Source organism: Microcebus murinus, chromosome 17 (genome assembly GCF_040939455.1).
Source record: "Microcebus murinus isolate Inina chromosome 17, M.murinus_Inina_mat1.0, whole genome shotgun sequence".
Classification (NCBI taxonomy): Eukaryota; Metazoa; Chordata; class Mammalia; order Primates; family Cheirogaleidae; genus Microcebus; species Microcebus murinus.
Window position 1 is genome coordinate 34,211,106 of NC_134120.1, and position 17,920 is coordinate 34,229,025.

At 41.7% G+C, this 17,920-nt stretch overlaps 1 protein-coding gene across 1 annotated transcript; it reads right to left on the reverse strand.

Annotated features, from left to right (window-relative positions):
- Nucleotides 1-1,987: 1,987 nt before the first annotated feature.
- RMP24 (ribonuclease MRP subunit p24) lies at nucleotides 1,988-10,118 on the reverse strand. Its single transcript, XM_012742147.3, has 5 exons — nucleotides 9,917-10,118; nucleotides 9,812-9,834; nucleotides 7,145-7,344; nucleotides 4,383-4,582; nucleotides 1,988-2,215 (listed from the first exon to the last, which is right to left on the reverse strand). Exons 1-5 carry the CDS (start codon nucleotides 9,991-9,993, stop codon nucleotides 2,050-2,052), a joined length of 666 nt encoding a protein of 221 aa, XP_012597601.1. The 5' UTR covers nucleotides 9,994-10,118; the 3' UTR covers nucleotides 1,988-2,049.
- Nucleotides 10,119-17,920: the final 7,802 nt, after the last annotated feature.

Consider the following 17,920-nt stretch of genomic DNA (forward strand, 5'->3'; position numbering starts at 1 on the left):
ATTACATAGAAAGTTCCATATGGACAAAAAACACATCTTTTGTGATCTGCTTAGTGTAGTGCTTAGTAAGTGCTTTCGAGTGAACAGATTCAATTAGTACCTCTATAGAAGTCAGAGGCAGAATGTATAGAAAAGATAAAAATAAAAGAAAAATTTAAAAAAAAATTGGTACCTCTAAATTCGTAGAGCCCAGGACCTTTTGCCTTGATTTTTTTTTTTTTTTTTTTTTTGAGACAGAGTCTCGCTTTGTTGTCCAGGCTAGAGTGAGTGCCGTGGCGTCAGCCTAGCTCACAGCAACCTCAAACTCCTGGGCTCGAGTGATCCTTCTGCCTCAGCCTCCCGAGTAGCTGGGACTACAGGCATGCGCCACCATGCCCGGCTAATTTTTTTTTTTTTATATATATATCAGTTGGCCAATTAATTTCTTTCTATTTATAGTAGAGACGGGGTCTCGCTCTTGCTCAGGCTGGTTTTGAACTCCTGACCTTGAGCAATCCGCCCGCCTCGGCCTCCCAAGAGCTAGGATTACAGGCGTGAGCCACAGCGCCCGGCCTTTTGCCTTGATTTTAAAACCAAATTGGGGAATACTAGAAATCTGTGGGAATTCCTAGGGCAGGGTTTGCCAAACTTCTTTGATAGACTCAGACTCAGTTCCTGCATTTACAAAAAGGACACATACTATGAGGCGGTATTTTCTGTGATTCTTACCGTCTTATTTTTTTTGGAGACAGGGTCTTGCTATATTGCTCAGGCTGGTCTCAAACTGCTGTCCTCAATGATTCTCCAGCCTCAGCCTCCTGCATAGCTGGGATTAAAGGCATGAGCCACAGCACCTGGCTGATTTTTATTTATTTATTTTTGGTGAGACAGTCTTACTTCATCACCCTGGCTTGAGTGTAGTGGCATCATTGTAGCTCACTACAACCCCAAACTCCTGGGCTCAAGCAATCCTCTTGCCTCAGCTTCCTGAGTAGCCAGGACTTTAGGTGAGCGATGCCTGGCTAATTTTTCTCTCTTTAGTAGAGATGGGTCTGGCTCTTGCTCACGCTTGTCTTAAACTCCTGAGCTCAAGCAATCCTCCCACCTTGGCCTCCTAGAGTGTTAGGATTACAGGTGTGAACCATCACACCTGGCCAGAAACTTATGTTCTACTGAGAAATTAGCCAGAAAGGTAAAGTGGCTACCATGATCAAAGTGTTATGTTAGATGCTGGGGACACAAAGGAAGGCAGGGCCCAGTTCACCATTCTTTTGGTACTGGCACTAGTTAACATACTTTTACTTCATGCAACTATAAGACAACCTTGAGTCTTTCAGTGTGCCAAGCCATAATGAATGAAAAGTTTAGCAGCAGAGAGCTTGGAAACAGACTGTTGTTCAAAGTAGCAGAATTATTTATTTAAAGAGTATTTTACTTTTTTTTTTTTTTTTTTGCTTAATACCACTTGTGAGATTCACCCAGGTTGACGTATGGCGCTCTTGCTCATTGATTTTTATTTTATTGTATTTGTTTTTTGAGACAGGGTCTCACTCTGTTGGCTGAGCTAGAGTGCTGTGGCGTCACATCAGCCTAGCTCACAGCAACTTCAAACTCCTGGGCTCAAGCAATCCTTCTGCTTCACAGCCTCCCGAGTAGCTGGGACTACAGGCATGTGCCACCATGCCTGGCTAATTTTTTCTATATATTTTTGGTTGTCCAACTAACTTCTTTCTTTTTTCAGTAGAGATGGGATCTTGCTCTTGCTCAGGCTGGTCTCAAATTCCTGAGCTTAAACAATTTGCCTGCCTCGGCCTCCCAGAGTGTTAGGATTACAGGTGTGAGCCACTGTGCCTGGCCCCTGGACCTTTCATATATTTTTTGATCCTCACAACCACCCTGTGAGGCAGGCAGGTTTCACACTTACTCATTCTAATGAAGTATTTTCCACATAAATACTGAAGGATGCCAAGAAAAGTTTGCTCTTAGACCTCTAAGTATTAAAAGAATAAATGTTTAAAAAGTTGTTTTATTAACTTTAGTTTCAGAAATTGCATTAGGCATTTCTTATTTTCAAAGACTACTCTTCAAAGAAGATAAGAAATTTCTGAAGTCCACCTTTGGATTCTTTTGGGATTCATTTTGACTAAGCAACATTTTTAGTCGAGAGAAGTGTTTCTTTGTTTTGCTCGTAGTATTTGAGGAGCCAGTAGATGCTGACTGTTCAGATGTAGGTGTTCTGAAAAGAAACAAAACCACACTTAGTTATACTGACACATGACAATTTAAACAGTATTGACAACTGCTACTAGAATTGTTTTCTACTCTTTTGTATTATAGCCATATACAGGCAATGGCTGCATATTCCTTCTACGCAGCTAAAGACCACTCAAAAGTGAAGGATTTCGGCCGGGCGCGGTGGCTCACGCCTGTAATCCTAGCTCTTGGGAGGCCGAGGCGGGCGGATTGCTCAAGGTCAGGAGTTCAAAACCAGCCTGAGCAAGAGCGAGACCCCGTCTCTACTATAAATAGAAAGAAATTAATTGGCCAACTGATATATATATAAAAATAATTAGCCGGGCATGGTGGCTCATGCCTGTAGTCCCAGCTACTCGGGAGGCTGAGGCAGAAGGATTGCTCGAGCCCAGGAGTTTGAGGTTGCTGTGAGCTAGGCTGACGCCACGGCACTCACTCTAGCCTGGACAACAAAGTGAGACTCTGTCTCAAAAAAAAAAAAAAAAAAAAAAAAAAAAAAAGTGAAGGATTTCAACCTACCCATAGGCACTATTCCATTGCATCTTCCCTGCTAGAATGTAAGCTCCATAGGGCAGGCACCTTTCACTAATTGTTTATTCTAGTGTTTTTTGACAGTGCCAGGCACATAGGAGGTGCTCTAAAAATATCCACTGAATAAATGATCCCCATCTGGTATGTGTGTATTTCATTCCCTCCCATTGTGTTCCATCCCCATGAACCCTTATTTGGGGTTTGTCAGACTGATCTCTCTTTTGACTCCTCATCTATATGATAAATGTGAAATAACTTTTCCAGTCCTGCATATATTTAAGAAGTAGTCTGTTCCAAATGCAATGAAATTATTTTTATTTATTTTTATTTTTTCTTTTTATTTTTTTTTAAATAAATTTTAATTAAGTTTTTTTCCTTCCTCTTTTTATGGCCAAAAGTGATCAAACTCACCAGAACAATTAAATTATTTTAAAAAGCCAAATTTTCTTTTAGATACACTTATCCAATAAAATGAAAAATGTGATAAATTCTTATCAGACCAAATATCAAAATAATTAAATCATGAATATAGACATAACTAGACTTGAAATTTTAATTCTTACCCAATTTTAAAAACTTGAAGCCAAATATAAAACATTAAATTCAATAGGTGGAGATAATCTAGTTCTTGCTGAATTTTGTTATTTATATTCAAGAGGCTACCAGACTCATTTTTTCTTTTGTAGCAAAATGTTCCAAATTCCTTTCATAGTTTCTATGGAATCAAATTTAAATTTTACTATCATAGTAAATAAAGTACTGAGAATTACTAAAATAAAATAAAATGTGTCCAGTAATATAGTTAGCTTAGTATCATTTTACAAATCCCTATTCGGATTTCCTCAGGAATTTTTCATACAGGAAAGAGCAAGTGCAAAGGCTTAGACCAGGAAAGCCAATGGTTCAGTTTTTCTGGCTCATAGGATGAATTAAGGCAAAGTAAGACAGGCAGGCAAATTGGTGCCACATAGTGAGGGCTGGAAAGCCATACTAGAGTATTTGATTCATATGCTACAGAGTGAGGTGGTAAATGCCTCTAATCAGAGCTATAGAAAGATGATCAGACAAGGGTTTGAAAGTAGACGTAGGGAGACCCAGTAGGAAATAATTGTAGTACTGACAAAAGATGAATAAGGCCCTGAACTAGGATAGCAGCACTAGGGAGAAAAGGGAAAACAGATGGAAATAGCCTGGAAGAACAGACAGAAACTGGAAGACCAAACGGAGAAGGGATTTTTGAATAGACCTGCCATTTTAGGTCAATGTCCAGAAGAGCATGCTCCTTCACAGAACAGGGAACTTAGGAGGATGGCAGGTCTGAGTGGGACATGAAGAACTAAGTTTGGGGCATGTAGAGGAGTGGATATATTAATATTTAGCAAGCAGCTGGGAATAGGCCCAGGGAGAGGTTGCAAGTAGAGGGATATGCTGTGAAGTCATATGCACTGAGATAAGCATGGAAGATATGGAATTATATGACATTAGAAAATGGTATGGAGGCAAAATGGCCAAGTCCTAACTGTATGGCATATTTAGGGAATATATATTAAACAGAGGAAATTAGAAGAAATACTTGAGGTAACACTGACAATGCAAATAAAGTTAATGGATTAAGATACCTGAAAATCAATGCTGGGCTCTTGCCTTTGGAACCAGACATATTATGACTTAGGTTTGCAGAATTCAGAGTCTTTCCCTCTGGTGTCTTCACACTGAGTTTGCTTGTAGGAGTGGCAGGATTGCTCTTCAATGCTGACAGAAAGCTTCTACTTTTACCATGATGTTTAACTGTTCTGTTGCATGTTTTACAAGTAACCAACTACCACAAAAAGAAGAAATATGAGTCAGTCCTTTGATTTCTCTTATAACTTAACCCCATAAACCACACATTCTTTGAATTCTTATGTCAAGGATGACAGCAGGTGCTATAGGGCTAAGTAAAACAGAGGCTTCCCTTGGGTAGCTTGCAGTCTAGCAGCAGGAATCAGATAAGACAAATTTAAAATGAGAAAATCTTCAACAAAAAATTAATGGCTAAACATTTATACTTAATTTAAAATAGGTTTTTAAAGATAATGAACTATTTGTTTCTGAACTTTACTCAATTCTGTGGGAAAAAAAATAAAAATATTTTAAGAAATAAAAAGAAAAAAAATAAAGATAATGAACTCTCGACTTTCTCAATATAAAACTGTTTGGGGAGAGTTGGAGAAGAGACTGGGGATGACACTCTTTAACATCTGGAAGGATTTTTGGTAATATCAGCAGACATTTAATATTTTGTAGATGAACTTCAGGCCTTTTCCCAACAACAGTGGCAGAATATCATTGGAACTTTACGTGGTCCCTTCAAAACCTTCACAATTTTGTAAAAATAGGTCTAAAGTAATTTATAAAACCAAGTAAGTTATATTCTCAAACCTCTTCACTTCTATCATTACTTCTAGAAGTTAACTTTCTTTTAAGGATTAATTTCTCAAGAAATAGTCCATTTTCTAGCTAAATTCCTTTCTTCTACATACCTAATTCAAAATGCATAGGATTCAGCCCATGCCTCAGCAAAAATAATACAAACTGCTTTAGGTGAGAAGTACTCTGATGTTCATGAACAGGTGAAAATGCCAGTGGAAGATCTGCAGGTATCAAAGGTCTATGTTACTTTACACTTTTTGGAAGGAGGCTATATATATGTGTGTGTGTACATACACACACACATATATATACATATCAGCAAAACAAATACCCTTAGCACCTTTGTAGCTAACCTCTGATTAAAATATATTAGTATACAAGCTTCATGAGGGCAAAACACTGGAAGACAGCAAGGAAGCATCTATCATCTTCCCATTTAAGAACATTTTCAAAATATGTGACACAGTGATGTTTTTTGAAAAATACAATTCTCCAGGAACTAAGAAAGTGAATTTGACTCACTTTAGTATTCTATCTCTTCTCTTTTTCCCTTTAACCACTTAATTTTTTTTTTTTTTTTGAGACAGGGTCTCGCTTTATTGCTAGGGCCAGAGCGCAGTGTCATCATCATAGCTCACAGCAACCTCAAGCTCCTGGGCTCAAATGATCCTCCCACCTCAGCCTCCTGAGTAGCTGGGACTGCAGGCACGCATCATGATGCTCAGCTAATTTTTCTATTTTTTGTAGAGACTGGGTCTCGCTTGTGCTCAGGCTGGTCTCAAAACTCCTGGCCTCAAGCAATTCTCCTGCCTTGGCCTCCTAGAGTGCTAGGATTATAGGCATGATGCCTATAGCCTCATGCCTGGCTGCTTTTATGACAAAGCAAAATGTACTTAGCTGTCCAATACTGGTAAACTCTTAAATATGGCAATTTTCAATCCAAGTTTTTAACATAATTGTAGTCTTAGGCCAGACAAGAGCTGTCATTCATAATGTTCAGTCCAGCAAAGGAATTAAAATTAATAAATGTTAACATAGAATATGCAAAATATAAAATGTATCTGATACTGATTTCATATAGCAAACCATAAGTAATTTGCTTTTGGTTTTATTCCATTTCATATCCTCAATACTAAGTATTGTTTGGCATATGATAGACCCTCAATAAATGTTTAATGAATGAACACAAGATACACTTACCTTTGTTGGGCACACATGTAAATATATACTCTGACATGGGGAGGGGAATGACTCAGGAAGTGACACTGGTACCTAAATACATAAGGTACTGCTGTTTGAAGAAAAGGACCAAGGAAAAAATAACATATTGACAACCGCAATTCAGGTAGAGACATAATGGTCAGCTCATGAAATCCTCAAATTTGTGAAAATAATTGTGCTCAGCAGTGAGATCTGAGAACTATTGAGACCTCACGATGTTTGGTTTTAGGTAAACATGAAAAATAAAAATAAGCTAGTCTTGTAATGAAACATTAATAGAAAAATTGAGGCTGGGCGTGGTGGCTCACACCTGTAATCCTAGCACTCTGGGAGGCTGAGGCAGGTGGATAGCTCGAGGTCAAGAGTTCAAAACCAGCCTGAGCAAGAGTGAAACCCCATTCTACTAAAAATAGAAGGAAATTAGCTAGACAACTAAAAACATATAGAAAAAATTAGCCGGGCATGGTGGCGCATGCCTGTAGTCCCAGCTACTCAGGAGGCTGAGGCAGAAGGACTGCTTGAGCCCAGGAATTTGAGGTTGCTGTGAGCTAGGCTGACACCACAGCACTCTAGCCCAGGCAAAAGAATGAGACTTTTGTCTCAAAAAAAAGAAGAATTGTGTATACATTTTGATATTCTAGATATACTACTATAAATCTGAGTCATATTCAGGCTGATTCTTACCTTATTTTAAATGAAAGAACAGAAAATTCTATTTCATTCACACATACTGGAATTGAAATCTTACCAAGACACTTTTGGAGTCTTTGTACTTTTTCACAATTTTTGCTTCTTTAGAACTGAGTGTATAATTTCTTGCTTCTCGATTAAGAAGTTTCTGTATTTTGGGTGTCAATTTGGATTTGGGTTTGAGGCGAACTCGAGAGTTATCCAAAACCAACAACTGGAAACAGTATGGACATGTTTCTTCAAAAGTGCTATTATCATCTAAAATTATACAAATGAAACTCACAATCCAGCAAATCATATTTTGTTACCTCAAACTGCCAACATAAATGTGAAAAAGCATATTAATATTTAATATAGGCACATATACATTCTCCTTAAGCAAACTCAAAATATGAAAATTTTCAAAAACATAAATTGGCAGTAATTTACTTTGCAAAATACTATTATTCCATCCATTCACTCCTTTCAGCAACAGACAGGCAAGTCTCCAACCTATGCCAGCAAATCCCACTGGCTTTCCAATACATCTAAAATCTAGCCACTTTTCATCACTTGCTACTAATTTAAAAAAATGGCTATCATGTTTCACCAATTTTACCAACACATTTACAGCAAAATAGTAAATTACGATTTTGTTTTTATTTTTAAAACAATTAGCACAATGAATATTTGTTGACTACCTGCTGTTAAGCACTGTGCTAAGTGCTAGAGATATAACAATACTACTGTGTTTCCCTGAAAATAAGACCTAACCATAAAATAAGCCCTAGCAGGATTTCTAAGCATTTGCGCAATATAAGCTCTACCCCGAAAATAAGACCTAGTGATGGGTATGTCTATACAGCGTATCTGCACAACCCATGCATTTTGTCTCGGAGCAGTAAAGATGAGCAGCCCTTTGCATCTGTCCCATCGTGACACCTACTATCCCAGAGGTGACTGGAAAGGTGTGGGCAGCCCCACCAACAAAGTTGGCTCCCCCATCAGGTCCTGGCCATCCTGGGCATGCTCCAGCTGAGGCTTTGAGGGGAAAATAACACATCCCCTGAAAAATAAGCCCCAAGTGTCTTCTTGAGGAAAAATAAATATAAGACCCTGCGTTATTTTGGGGGAAATATGGTACAAAGAGCTAAGGACCATGCTTGTAATTTAGCTCAGCCAAATGTAAAAAAAACCATTCTCATTTACTGAGTTGACAAGTGCCAGGCAGTTCTTGCTGGAGATACAGCAGTGAACAAAGGACAACAATTCTAGGAGGCAGACAGTAAATATAACAATGTCAACTGTTAAGTGCTAGTAAGAAAAAAGTAGGGTAGGAGAGGAAAATAGGGCATGTCAATGGAGTTACTGTAATTTTAAATAGAGTAGGTTCATTAAGTGACATTTACAAGAGACCAGAAGATGGAGGACTCAAATGGAAGCAAGTATGTGAGGCAAGAATTCCAGGCAGAGGGAAGGGGTCTGCTAAGGCCCTGAAACAGAACAGCAAGGAGGCCTGTGTGGCTGGAGAAGAGTGAACAAGAGAGCAAGTCTGGTAATGTGGACCTATGATGTAGGGCCTTATGGTCCTTTTAAAGGGCTTTTACTTTTACTATGAGATGGGAAGCCACTTGAGAGTTTGTGGCAGAGAAGTGACATGATCTATAATAGCTTTATTTTTTTATTTTTTATTTTTTTTTTGAGACAGAGTCTTGCTTTGTTGCCCAGGCTTGAGTGAGTGCCGTGGCATCAGCCTAGCTCACAGCAACCTCAAACTCCTGGGCTTAAGCAATCCTGCTGCCTCAGCCTCCCGAGTCCCCTCCTGGGACTACAGGTATGCGCCACCATGCCCGGCTAATTTTTTCTATATGTATTAGTAGGCCAATGAATTTCTTTCTATTTATAGTAGAGACAGGGTCTCGCTCTTGCTCAGGCTGGTTTTGAACTCCTGACCTTGAGCAATCCGCCCGCCTAAGCCTCCCAGAGTGCTAGGATTACAGGCGTGAGTCACCCCGCCGGGCCTATAGCTTTGTTTTTTATAAGAAACATTCTCGTGGCTGGCTTAAGAACAAACCAGAAATGTATGGGAGCTACGGGCAGTAATCCAGGCCAGAGGTGGTTATGACCTGGAGCACGGTGGTGAGAACTGGCTAGATTCTGGATATATTATAAAGCTAAAAGGATTTGCTGACATACTGGCTAGGAAGGAGTGGTGCTAGGGAGTCAAGAATGGCTCCCAGGTTTTATGGATAAATAAGTGAAAGCACAGAGTTACCATTTACTAAAATGAGAACTGTCAAAGCCTGTTGGGGGTAAAGCTCAGGTTTTGGACATATTAGTTAAGTTTGAAGTGCCTATTGGACATTCAGAAGTTGTCAAGAAGGCATGAGGATAGAATTTGGGGGAGAAATCTGGGCTGGGTATATCAATTTGGAAGTTTTCAGTATATGGTATTTAAAAACCACGAGACTAGATGAAAAGCTCACCAACAAAGTGATTGTAGCTAGAAAATAGGTACAAGGGCTAAGTACTGGCACACGACAATATTTAGAGGTTGAGGAGATTAGGAGGAAGGTCAAACAAGATTAGAATTTGGATTTTTCAGGAAACTGAGAAGCCTCTGGGGTTTCTAAACTGAGGGGAGTGAGTTGGTAACCCTTTTCTTTTAGATCATTCTGAGCGCTGTGCGTAATGGAGGAGAGCGGGGTGACAGGAGCCTAACCCATAACACAGGTGTTCTCCTTACCGTGTGACGAACCATAGGCCCAGCTGTAAAAGAGAAAGAGATTCGTGAGGGGCAAAGGAACACCTTCTCGCCGCTGGCCTCCCGCTACCTGTCCCGTCCTCTTACAGAAGATATCGGGCCTGACCCGGGCAGCTATCTCGTAGTCCCCGAGCCGCAGTTTCAAGGTAGTGCTTCTGCCTCATTGCTGCGGCCACTTCCCTGCCACCGCCGCTCTCTCACTGCTTTCCCGCCCCTGAGACTCAGTGAAAAAACAAGGCTCCGGAAGTCGGCTTCCCGGCGTCGCAGTCGTTCGCGTCAGGATTCAAGCTCCCTCCGGAAACGGGCACCCTCGGCTGAGGAGTTCCGGTTTCTTTTGCGTCCGGTCCGGCGTGACGGCGTACCCAGCCAGGAGGTGGCCCTCACCCCGCCGCAGTCCCGCCCCTCGGTCCCATCCCGTCCCTTCAGGCACCCAGCGAAGGGATGACCCCGGGCGGAGCAGCTTGGCCAGGCAGGGGTGGCAAAGTCGGGAGCCGAGGGTGACACCCGTCTGTCTTCCTCCCTTGCCTGCCTCCTCTCGGACACCCCTGTTGTAGTTTTCTCACAGCAGCGTGGCCCTCTAGATTCGCCAGCCTGTGTATTGACTGGACAAGGCTGCTGGGGGGACCCCGCCTCGGAGTCCAGCCTGCCCTCCGCACGTGGACAAGCCAGGATTGTCTTTCTTTTTGTAATTCACGTGAAATTCATACGACATAAAACTTACCATTTTAAGGCGAACAGTTCAGTGACATTTAGTACGTTTACAATGTTGTGCAATCACCACCTTCATCTACTTCCAAAGTATTTCTGTCACTCCAAAGGCAACCCATATCTGTGAAGCATTTACTTCCCATTCTCTTCTCCCAGGCCCTGGCAACCAGTAGTCTGCTTTCTGTCTCTATGGATTTACCTATTCTGGGCAATTCATATAAATGGAATCATACAATATGCTAAAATTTGTGTCTAGCTTCTTCCACCTAGCAACCTTTGATTTATTTCTACTTTTTGGCTATTAGGAATAATGCTGCTGTGAACGTTTATTTTGTTGAAGTCAAAATAAAAATGTAGAAATGAATCTCTAATGCTTTATTTTGGAATAAAGGATTGCAATTTAGGGTACACACGCAGACCAACTTCCATAGGTCTGAAGAACAAAGAAAACATTAGAGGTTTTAAACATTATTATTGCTGTTGGAGGAAGTCCATTGGCACTAGTACGGGTTTGGGGAGCTGGCAGCAGTGGGCAAAATTAGTCCTAGAGTTGTAGCAAATTATCTCCGACGCTATAGATAAAACCAGTTTCAGATTACAAGAATTTTCAGCAGTGAGGCTTGCAGAGAATTACATTCTTGGAGCAATGTTTTCTACCCTGAGTGCTTTCCCCCCATCAGCTTCCCACTCTTGTTAGTTGAGTGTGACAAGCACGACCCAAATCGTAGGATCAGCTTTCACAGTTTGATTATCTGTTTTCTGTTCTTTTGGGTATATACATAGGAGTACCCATGCTGGGTCATAGGATAATTCTATGCCAAACAAGGGTTCCTAAAAAGTGTGGAATAGCATCTTATTGTGGTTTTAATGATTTGAACTTCTCTAATCATTGCTGCTATTTGAGCAGCTTTTCAAGTGCTTGTTAGCAATTTGTGTATCTCGTTTGCAGGAATATCTGTTTAAGTTCTTTGCCCGTTTTTAAACTTCTTTTTTTTGTCTTTGTTGTTGAGGCATATGAGGTTTTTTCAAAAATATATTCTGAGTACTGGACCCTCATTTATTCCTCATTTTTAATTTTAAAAAGGAGTCAAATGATACAAAGGTTTGTGAAGTAAATATTTTTATCTATCTAGACATTTGAACTTTTTCAAAAGAAAAATTCTTACCCCGGCTCTTTGCACCTTTCCATCTCACTTCTCTGAGACGATCAACACTAATAATTGGATGTCTCCTCCTTCTATGTTCTTATATGTTTAAGTACATGTATAAATGTGTAAACCCCCCACCTACCATTACCACACAAAAATATATATACACACACACAACCAAAACTAGAAGTAGAATGTTAGTCCCTTATTATATAACCTGTCTTTTTGCTTAACAACAGGCCACAGACATCTTTTCAAGTTAGTATATATAGTTCTCTCACATGCTTTTTAGTAGCTGTACAAAATATAATATTACAAAATGTAATGAACCATAATTTATAATTTAACCATTTTCTTTTCTTTCTTTTTTTTCTTTTCTTCTTCTTCTTCTTTTTTTTTTTTTTTTTTTTTTTTGAGACAGAGTCTTACTTTGTTGCCCAGGTTAGAGTACCGTGGCATCAGCTTAGCTCACAGCAACCTCAAACTCCTGGGCTCATGCAATCCTACTGCCTCAGCCTCCCGAGTAGCTGGGACTACAGACACGTGCCACCATGCCTAATGGTGGCTAATTTTTTCTATATATTTTTAGTTGTCCAATTAATTTCTTTCTATTTTTAGTAGAGACGGGGGGTCTCACTCTTGCTCAGGCTGGTTTCGAACTCCTGACCTTGAGCTATCCACCTGCCTCAGCCTCCCAGACTGCTGGGATTACAGGTGTGAGTCACCACGCCCGGCCTAACCATTTTCTTATTGATGGACATTCAAATTGTTTTTTTAGTGCTTTGCTAGTTCATGCAGTGCAGCAGCAAAAATCTTGTGTATACTGATCTTTTTAAAAAATTTTTATGGATATATAATAGTTGTATATATTTATGAAGTACATGTGAAAGTTTGATACAAGAATATAATGTATAATGACCAAATAAAGGTAATTGGAATATCCATCATGTTGGTGCTTTTTATTTCTTTTGTCTGAATTCTAAAAGAGAAATCACTGGGTAGAATGATATGTATATTTTTGTTTGCCACATCATTCAAAAAAGGTTGTAGCAATTCATATTCCCACCATTGATGTCTGAGAAAGCTGGCTCAAATTGGAAGGGTGAAAGGCAGAGCCCCTTTTCACATGTTTCTTAATGGTTTGCATTTTCTCTTGTGAAGAGAAATGATCTGTTGGGTTGTTTATCAATGTCTAGGACATATTTGTATTTTGGGGAAGTTCATCTTCTGCTTTTCATATATAATGCAATATTTTCTTACTTGCCTCTTACTTATATTTGGCATAGTGTATAGTTTTTTGTTTGTTTGTTTTTGCCATACAGAATTTTGTATGTGGTCAAACAAGTCACTGTTTTCATTATTGGGTCTGGGTTTTCTGTGTAGTTTAAAAAGGCCTGCTCTATTCCAACGCTAGACAACTAATTATTCTATCAAATGTTTTTCTCAACTTTTCTGGTGTGATTTCTTCCATGTACTTCTTTATCCATTTGAAATGTATTTTCACTTAAGTGTCAGGTAGAGCATCTGCCATTTTTTCAAAATGGATAGCAAGTTATGCAAAGACACTTACTGGGTAAACTAGTCTATTTCTATTTGAATTGAAATAAAAATAATAGGCAATGAGCGCTGAATATGTGCCAGGCACTTTTCTAAGCAGCTTAACACATTAATTTCATGTAATCCTCACAACAACCATGTGGCATAGGTGAAATGCCAATTTGCCAAATAGAAGTGTTTTTCTTTTAACACAGTTGCATCTGTTTCTAGATCACTAACCAATAAAGCAGAAAAGAGGGAAAACGTGTGTGCGTGTGCACACACCCTCCCGCCCACCCACACCCACACCCACACCCACACCCACTCCTCCTGCCTTCAGCTGCTTCTCTTCCCTTCTCTCTGAGCACCCTACTCCTACATCCGGATGCCTCCTTGCCATCCCTATTTGCATTGTAACTTGTCTTTTTAGATGCAATGTGGCTAAGAAGCACTCTTGATTTCACCTACCTACCTGCCTGGCCATCTAGTATTCTTCCATCTTACTGCCCAGCACCCCCAGCAGCATTGCTGCCTCTTCCTTCCTGCCACATGCAGCTGATCTGCTCACGTGTCCTGCCAGCTTCTTGGCACCCCTCAGCCACTCTGTTCTCTTGCCTGTGCCCCTACCATGGCCCCCTGCATTCTCTTCCTGCTTCCTCTCCTACCTCTCCCAGTCCATTCTTTATCAAGCAGACAGCGTGGCCTTCTTAGAATGGAAACCATTTTTTGGATATGGAATGTTCGTGCATGGAGCCTCTTAAGGTCCCTTAATGCACTTGGAACACCAGTGCCCGGCCATGCTCTCCAGGGCCCTGTCTGGGCAGGTTGCTGCCCCCACCTCAGGCCTCACCTGTCTCACCTGCCCCGTTCACACTGTGCTTGCCACATTGGCCTTATCTCGCCTCTCAAACCTGTCCTGCTCTCACCTGCCCCTAGGGCCTTTCCTATTCTCTGCTTTGAATGAGGATCCTTCTCATGGCTGTTCTTCCTCATCATTCCAAGGAAAAGCCTTCCTTGAATACACAAATAAAGAATTCCTCCTCTGCCCACACCCACCAAGTTATCTGCCATTACTGGGTTTGTAGTACCTGAAATTGCCTTATTCATTCATTGTTTAACTGTTCCTCTCCTGAATGACCCACAGCAGCAGGGCTTGGTCTGTCCTGTTGGCTGTTCCGTACATGATCCCCAGCCCAGGGCCGGGCACAGAGCAGGGCCTCAATAAGGATTGGCTGAATGTAAGACTTTCTCACAATGGCTGGGGAAAGCAGGTACTGTTGCCATCCCTATTTTATAGGTGAGGAGATTGAGGCCCAGAGAGATGAAGTCACTCAGCCAAGGTCACTCAGCTGGTGTGAGACTTAACCTAGCTCCCCTGGCTCCCAACTTGTGCTTTTCGCATTGGTCCTCTCCTTGCCTGGTTCACCTGTTACAGACCCTCCAGCACGTCACAAGCCCTGCAGGGAATAATGTGCTTCTGAGCCCTGATTTCTGCAACATTTTAATTTTCTCTGCATCATTTCCCTGCTCCAAAACCTGCAATAGTCTAATTAAACTCCCCTGTCTGACATATCAAGTTTTCTTATTATATCTCATTAGCGCCGCTTCTCTTTTCTCTAGAAATCCTACACTTTCTTCCCCTCCCAGGAATTATTTTTTCAGTTCAACAAGAAGGCAGGATGAGCTCAAAGATCAGCTGGTATACCTGGACTCTGTCTGTCATTCGTCAGCTTTGTGATCTTGAGCAAACTTTACTCAGCTTGCTTGTGCCTCAGTTGTTCAGTCATCTGAAAAAGGAGATAGGACTACAACTAGATAAATAAATGTGGTTCTAGATAATTTCAAGTATCATTTGTTACTCACTTACCATGTGCTTGGAACATGGGGGTGAGAGTACAAAAAGAATGGGTGCTTGCCTATCAACATTAAACCCCTACAAGCCAGGGAAGGCCTGGTGGCCCCAGGTCCAGAGCTGTCCCCCATGTGCCCATCCCGACATCCATGCTCAGCAGCAGCCAGCATCACTCCACTTATCTCAAGAGGTAAGATAAAGTTCTTAGACTCATTGAGACAAATTGATATTTTTTTGACAAAGTAATTTTGATTTAAAAATAACTTATACCAGAGGATCTCTTTAGAAGAATGGAGTGTTAATTATAAGCACAAACACAGAAGCATGAGCATGTCAATAATTCTAAAACAGTTGGGAATTACCATAGCAAATACTGATGATGATGATGATGATGATGATGATGATGATGATGATGATGATGGGGAAGAAAGAAAGACCTGGGGTGATGTAGAAGAGAATCACTCATCTCTGGTTTGGAAAAACATCAGTACTTTCTTGAGTGTTCACTCCAACAGCCAAAAGTCATCAGAGCCCTCACTCTACATGATTGAATTGTTTTCATCATGTTGACTTAAATCCATCTTTGGTGTACGTGTTGGATGGGACTCTCGCAGTTCCATATAACATTCACCAACCTGAGTTGGACAAAGCCAGTCAAAGGAGAACAAAGCAGCTCTGTCGGTAGGGTGGGGCCCGAGCCCAGGCTCCAGGACAGGTCTTGCCCAGAGTCCAGCAGACTTTGGGGGAGAGGCAGTGGGAAGAACTCAGGGTCCTGGGCAGAGCCGGGGATGGGGAGCGCCTTCTCTTTGCCAGTGCAGGCTCGGGAATGGGGGTCAGTGCCGAGAGAGGGGCTGTGTGGATAACCCAGCCACGTAGACCTACTCCACTGTTGGCTGTCTATTTGGGCTTCTGGAAGGTTTTTCTTTGCAAGATATACACTTGTGAATCATGTACTGCCTGTAGTAGTTAGTAGTTTTGTTTTTAATTTTATTCATTTTTCCCCTTAAAAATATCTTTTTATCATGGAAAATTTCAAATGTGTAAAAATAGCGAGAACAGTCGTATGAACCGATCACCCAGCTTCAATAAGTATAAATAAATGGCCAGTCTTGTTTTTGTTCGTATCTCCATCCACTCCTCCAACCCATTCCTGCCCCACCTCCAGGCTGGATTATTTTGAAGCACATGCCTGCAGGGCTTTTAGAAGAAACAAAGCAAATGATTTGTGCAGACAAGCCAGAATGCTGCTGAAAAAAAGCACATATATATATATAAAGCGTTGCCAATTTTAAATGTCCTCGGTCATCTCATCCACTCCCCAAAAGCCATTTCATTCTTCCCCCATGCCCTTGTCATCCTATGCCTCACCTGCTGCTTCACAGAAAAACTAAAGTCTATCAGTGTATGTCGTTTTTAAAGAGTCGGCAAACCACCAGAGGGGCTCCAATGAGAAATCCGAGGAGTCTTTGGGGAGGCCATCAAGACCTCAGCGAAGGGAGGTCGCCAGAGACATAGGCACCTTTGCTCTTCCTGCTCTCTGACATATTTAGCATGTGGCCCATACTCATGGTTGCAAGATGGCTGCTGTGTCTCAGGGCATGGTGTCTTTCTTCCAGGCAGAATGAAGGAAATCCAAAAGCCTTTGCTCTTTTTTTTTTTTTGAGACAAAATCTTGGTCTGTTGCCCCGGCTAGAGTGCTGTGGCATCAGCCTAGCTCACAACAACCTCCAACTCCTGGGCTCAAGTGATCCTCCTGCCTCAGCCTCCCGAGTAGCTGGGACTACAGGCATGTGCCACCATGCCCAGATAATTTTTTCTCTATATATTTTTAGTTGTCCAGCTAATTTCTCTCTATTTTTAGTAGACACGAGGTCTCTCTCTTGCTCAGGCTGGTCTCGAACTCCTGATCTCAAGTGATCCTCCCACCTCGGCCTTCCAGAGCGCTAGGATTACAGGCATGAGCCACCGCGATGGCCCTTTGCTCTTTTTTTCATTCAGAAAGTGAAGCTTCTGATTCCTTGTCAAATCTAAGTCACATGACTACCCATAGCTGCAAGGGGCTCCATGAAGGTGAGTATTTCTGCTTTCTTAGCCCCTGCAGTAGAGTTGGGAACAGATTTTGGGTGGCCAGTTCAGGAAGTCTGCACAACCAGGGAGTGCCCTTAGTGTCTTGCTCCTCCCTCTGTCCCCTCTCCCTGTCGCTTCCTTTCAGTGGGGGGCTTCTCCTCTCTGTCAGGGCTGCTCCTGACCTACGCTCACAGGCTCCACGCTCCCATCCACCAATAACTTTATGTTTCAGTTGTCGCCTGTGTCTTCATCCTTTCCCTCCCGACCAGCTTTCCCATCAGGATTTTTGTTTTGTTTTGTTTTGTTTTTGGTTTTATTTTGAGACAGAGTCTCACTCTGTCACCGGGGGCTAGAGTGCAGTGGCATCAGCCTAGATCACAGCAACCTCAAACTTCTGGGCTCAATGATCCTCTTGCCTCAGCCTATCAAGTAGCCGGGACTATGGGCATGTGCCACCACGCCTAGCTAATTTTTCTATTTTTTGTAGAGACGGGGTCTCACTCTTGCTCAGGCTGGTCTCAAACTACTGACCTCAAGTGATCCTCTCACCTTGGCCTCCCAGAGTGCTGGGATTACAGGCATGAACCACGGTGCCCGGCCTCTCATCAGCTTTTTTTTTTATTTTTTGAGACAGAGTCTTGCTTTGTTGCCCAGGCTAGAGTGAGTGCCGTGGCATCAGCCTAGCTCACAGCAACCTCAAACTCCTGGGCTGAAGCGATCCTGCTGCCTCAGCCTCCTGAGTAGCTGGGACTACAGGCATGCGCCACCATGCCCAGCTAA

Excerpts from the sequence above, each read along its gene's own strand:
- RMP24 (XM_012742147.3), bottom strand. The coding sequence starts at position 9,993 with ATGAGGCAGAAGCACTACCTTGAAACTGCGGCTCGGGGACTACGAGAT. Across the intron at positions 4,583-7,144 it reads AAGACTCCAAAAGTGTCTTG|TTGGTTACTTGTAAAACATG; the intron begins GTAAGATTTCAA and ends TTTTTGTGGTAG. Across the intron at positions 2,216-4,382 it reads AGCCCAGCATTGATTTTCAG|AACACCTACATCTGAACAGT; the intron begins GTATCTTAATCC and ends GTTTCTTTTCAG.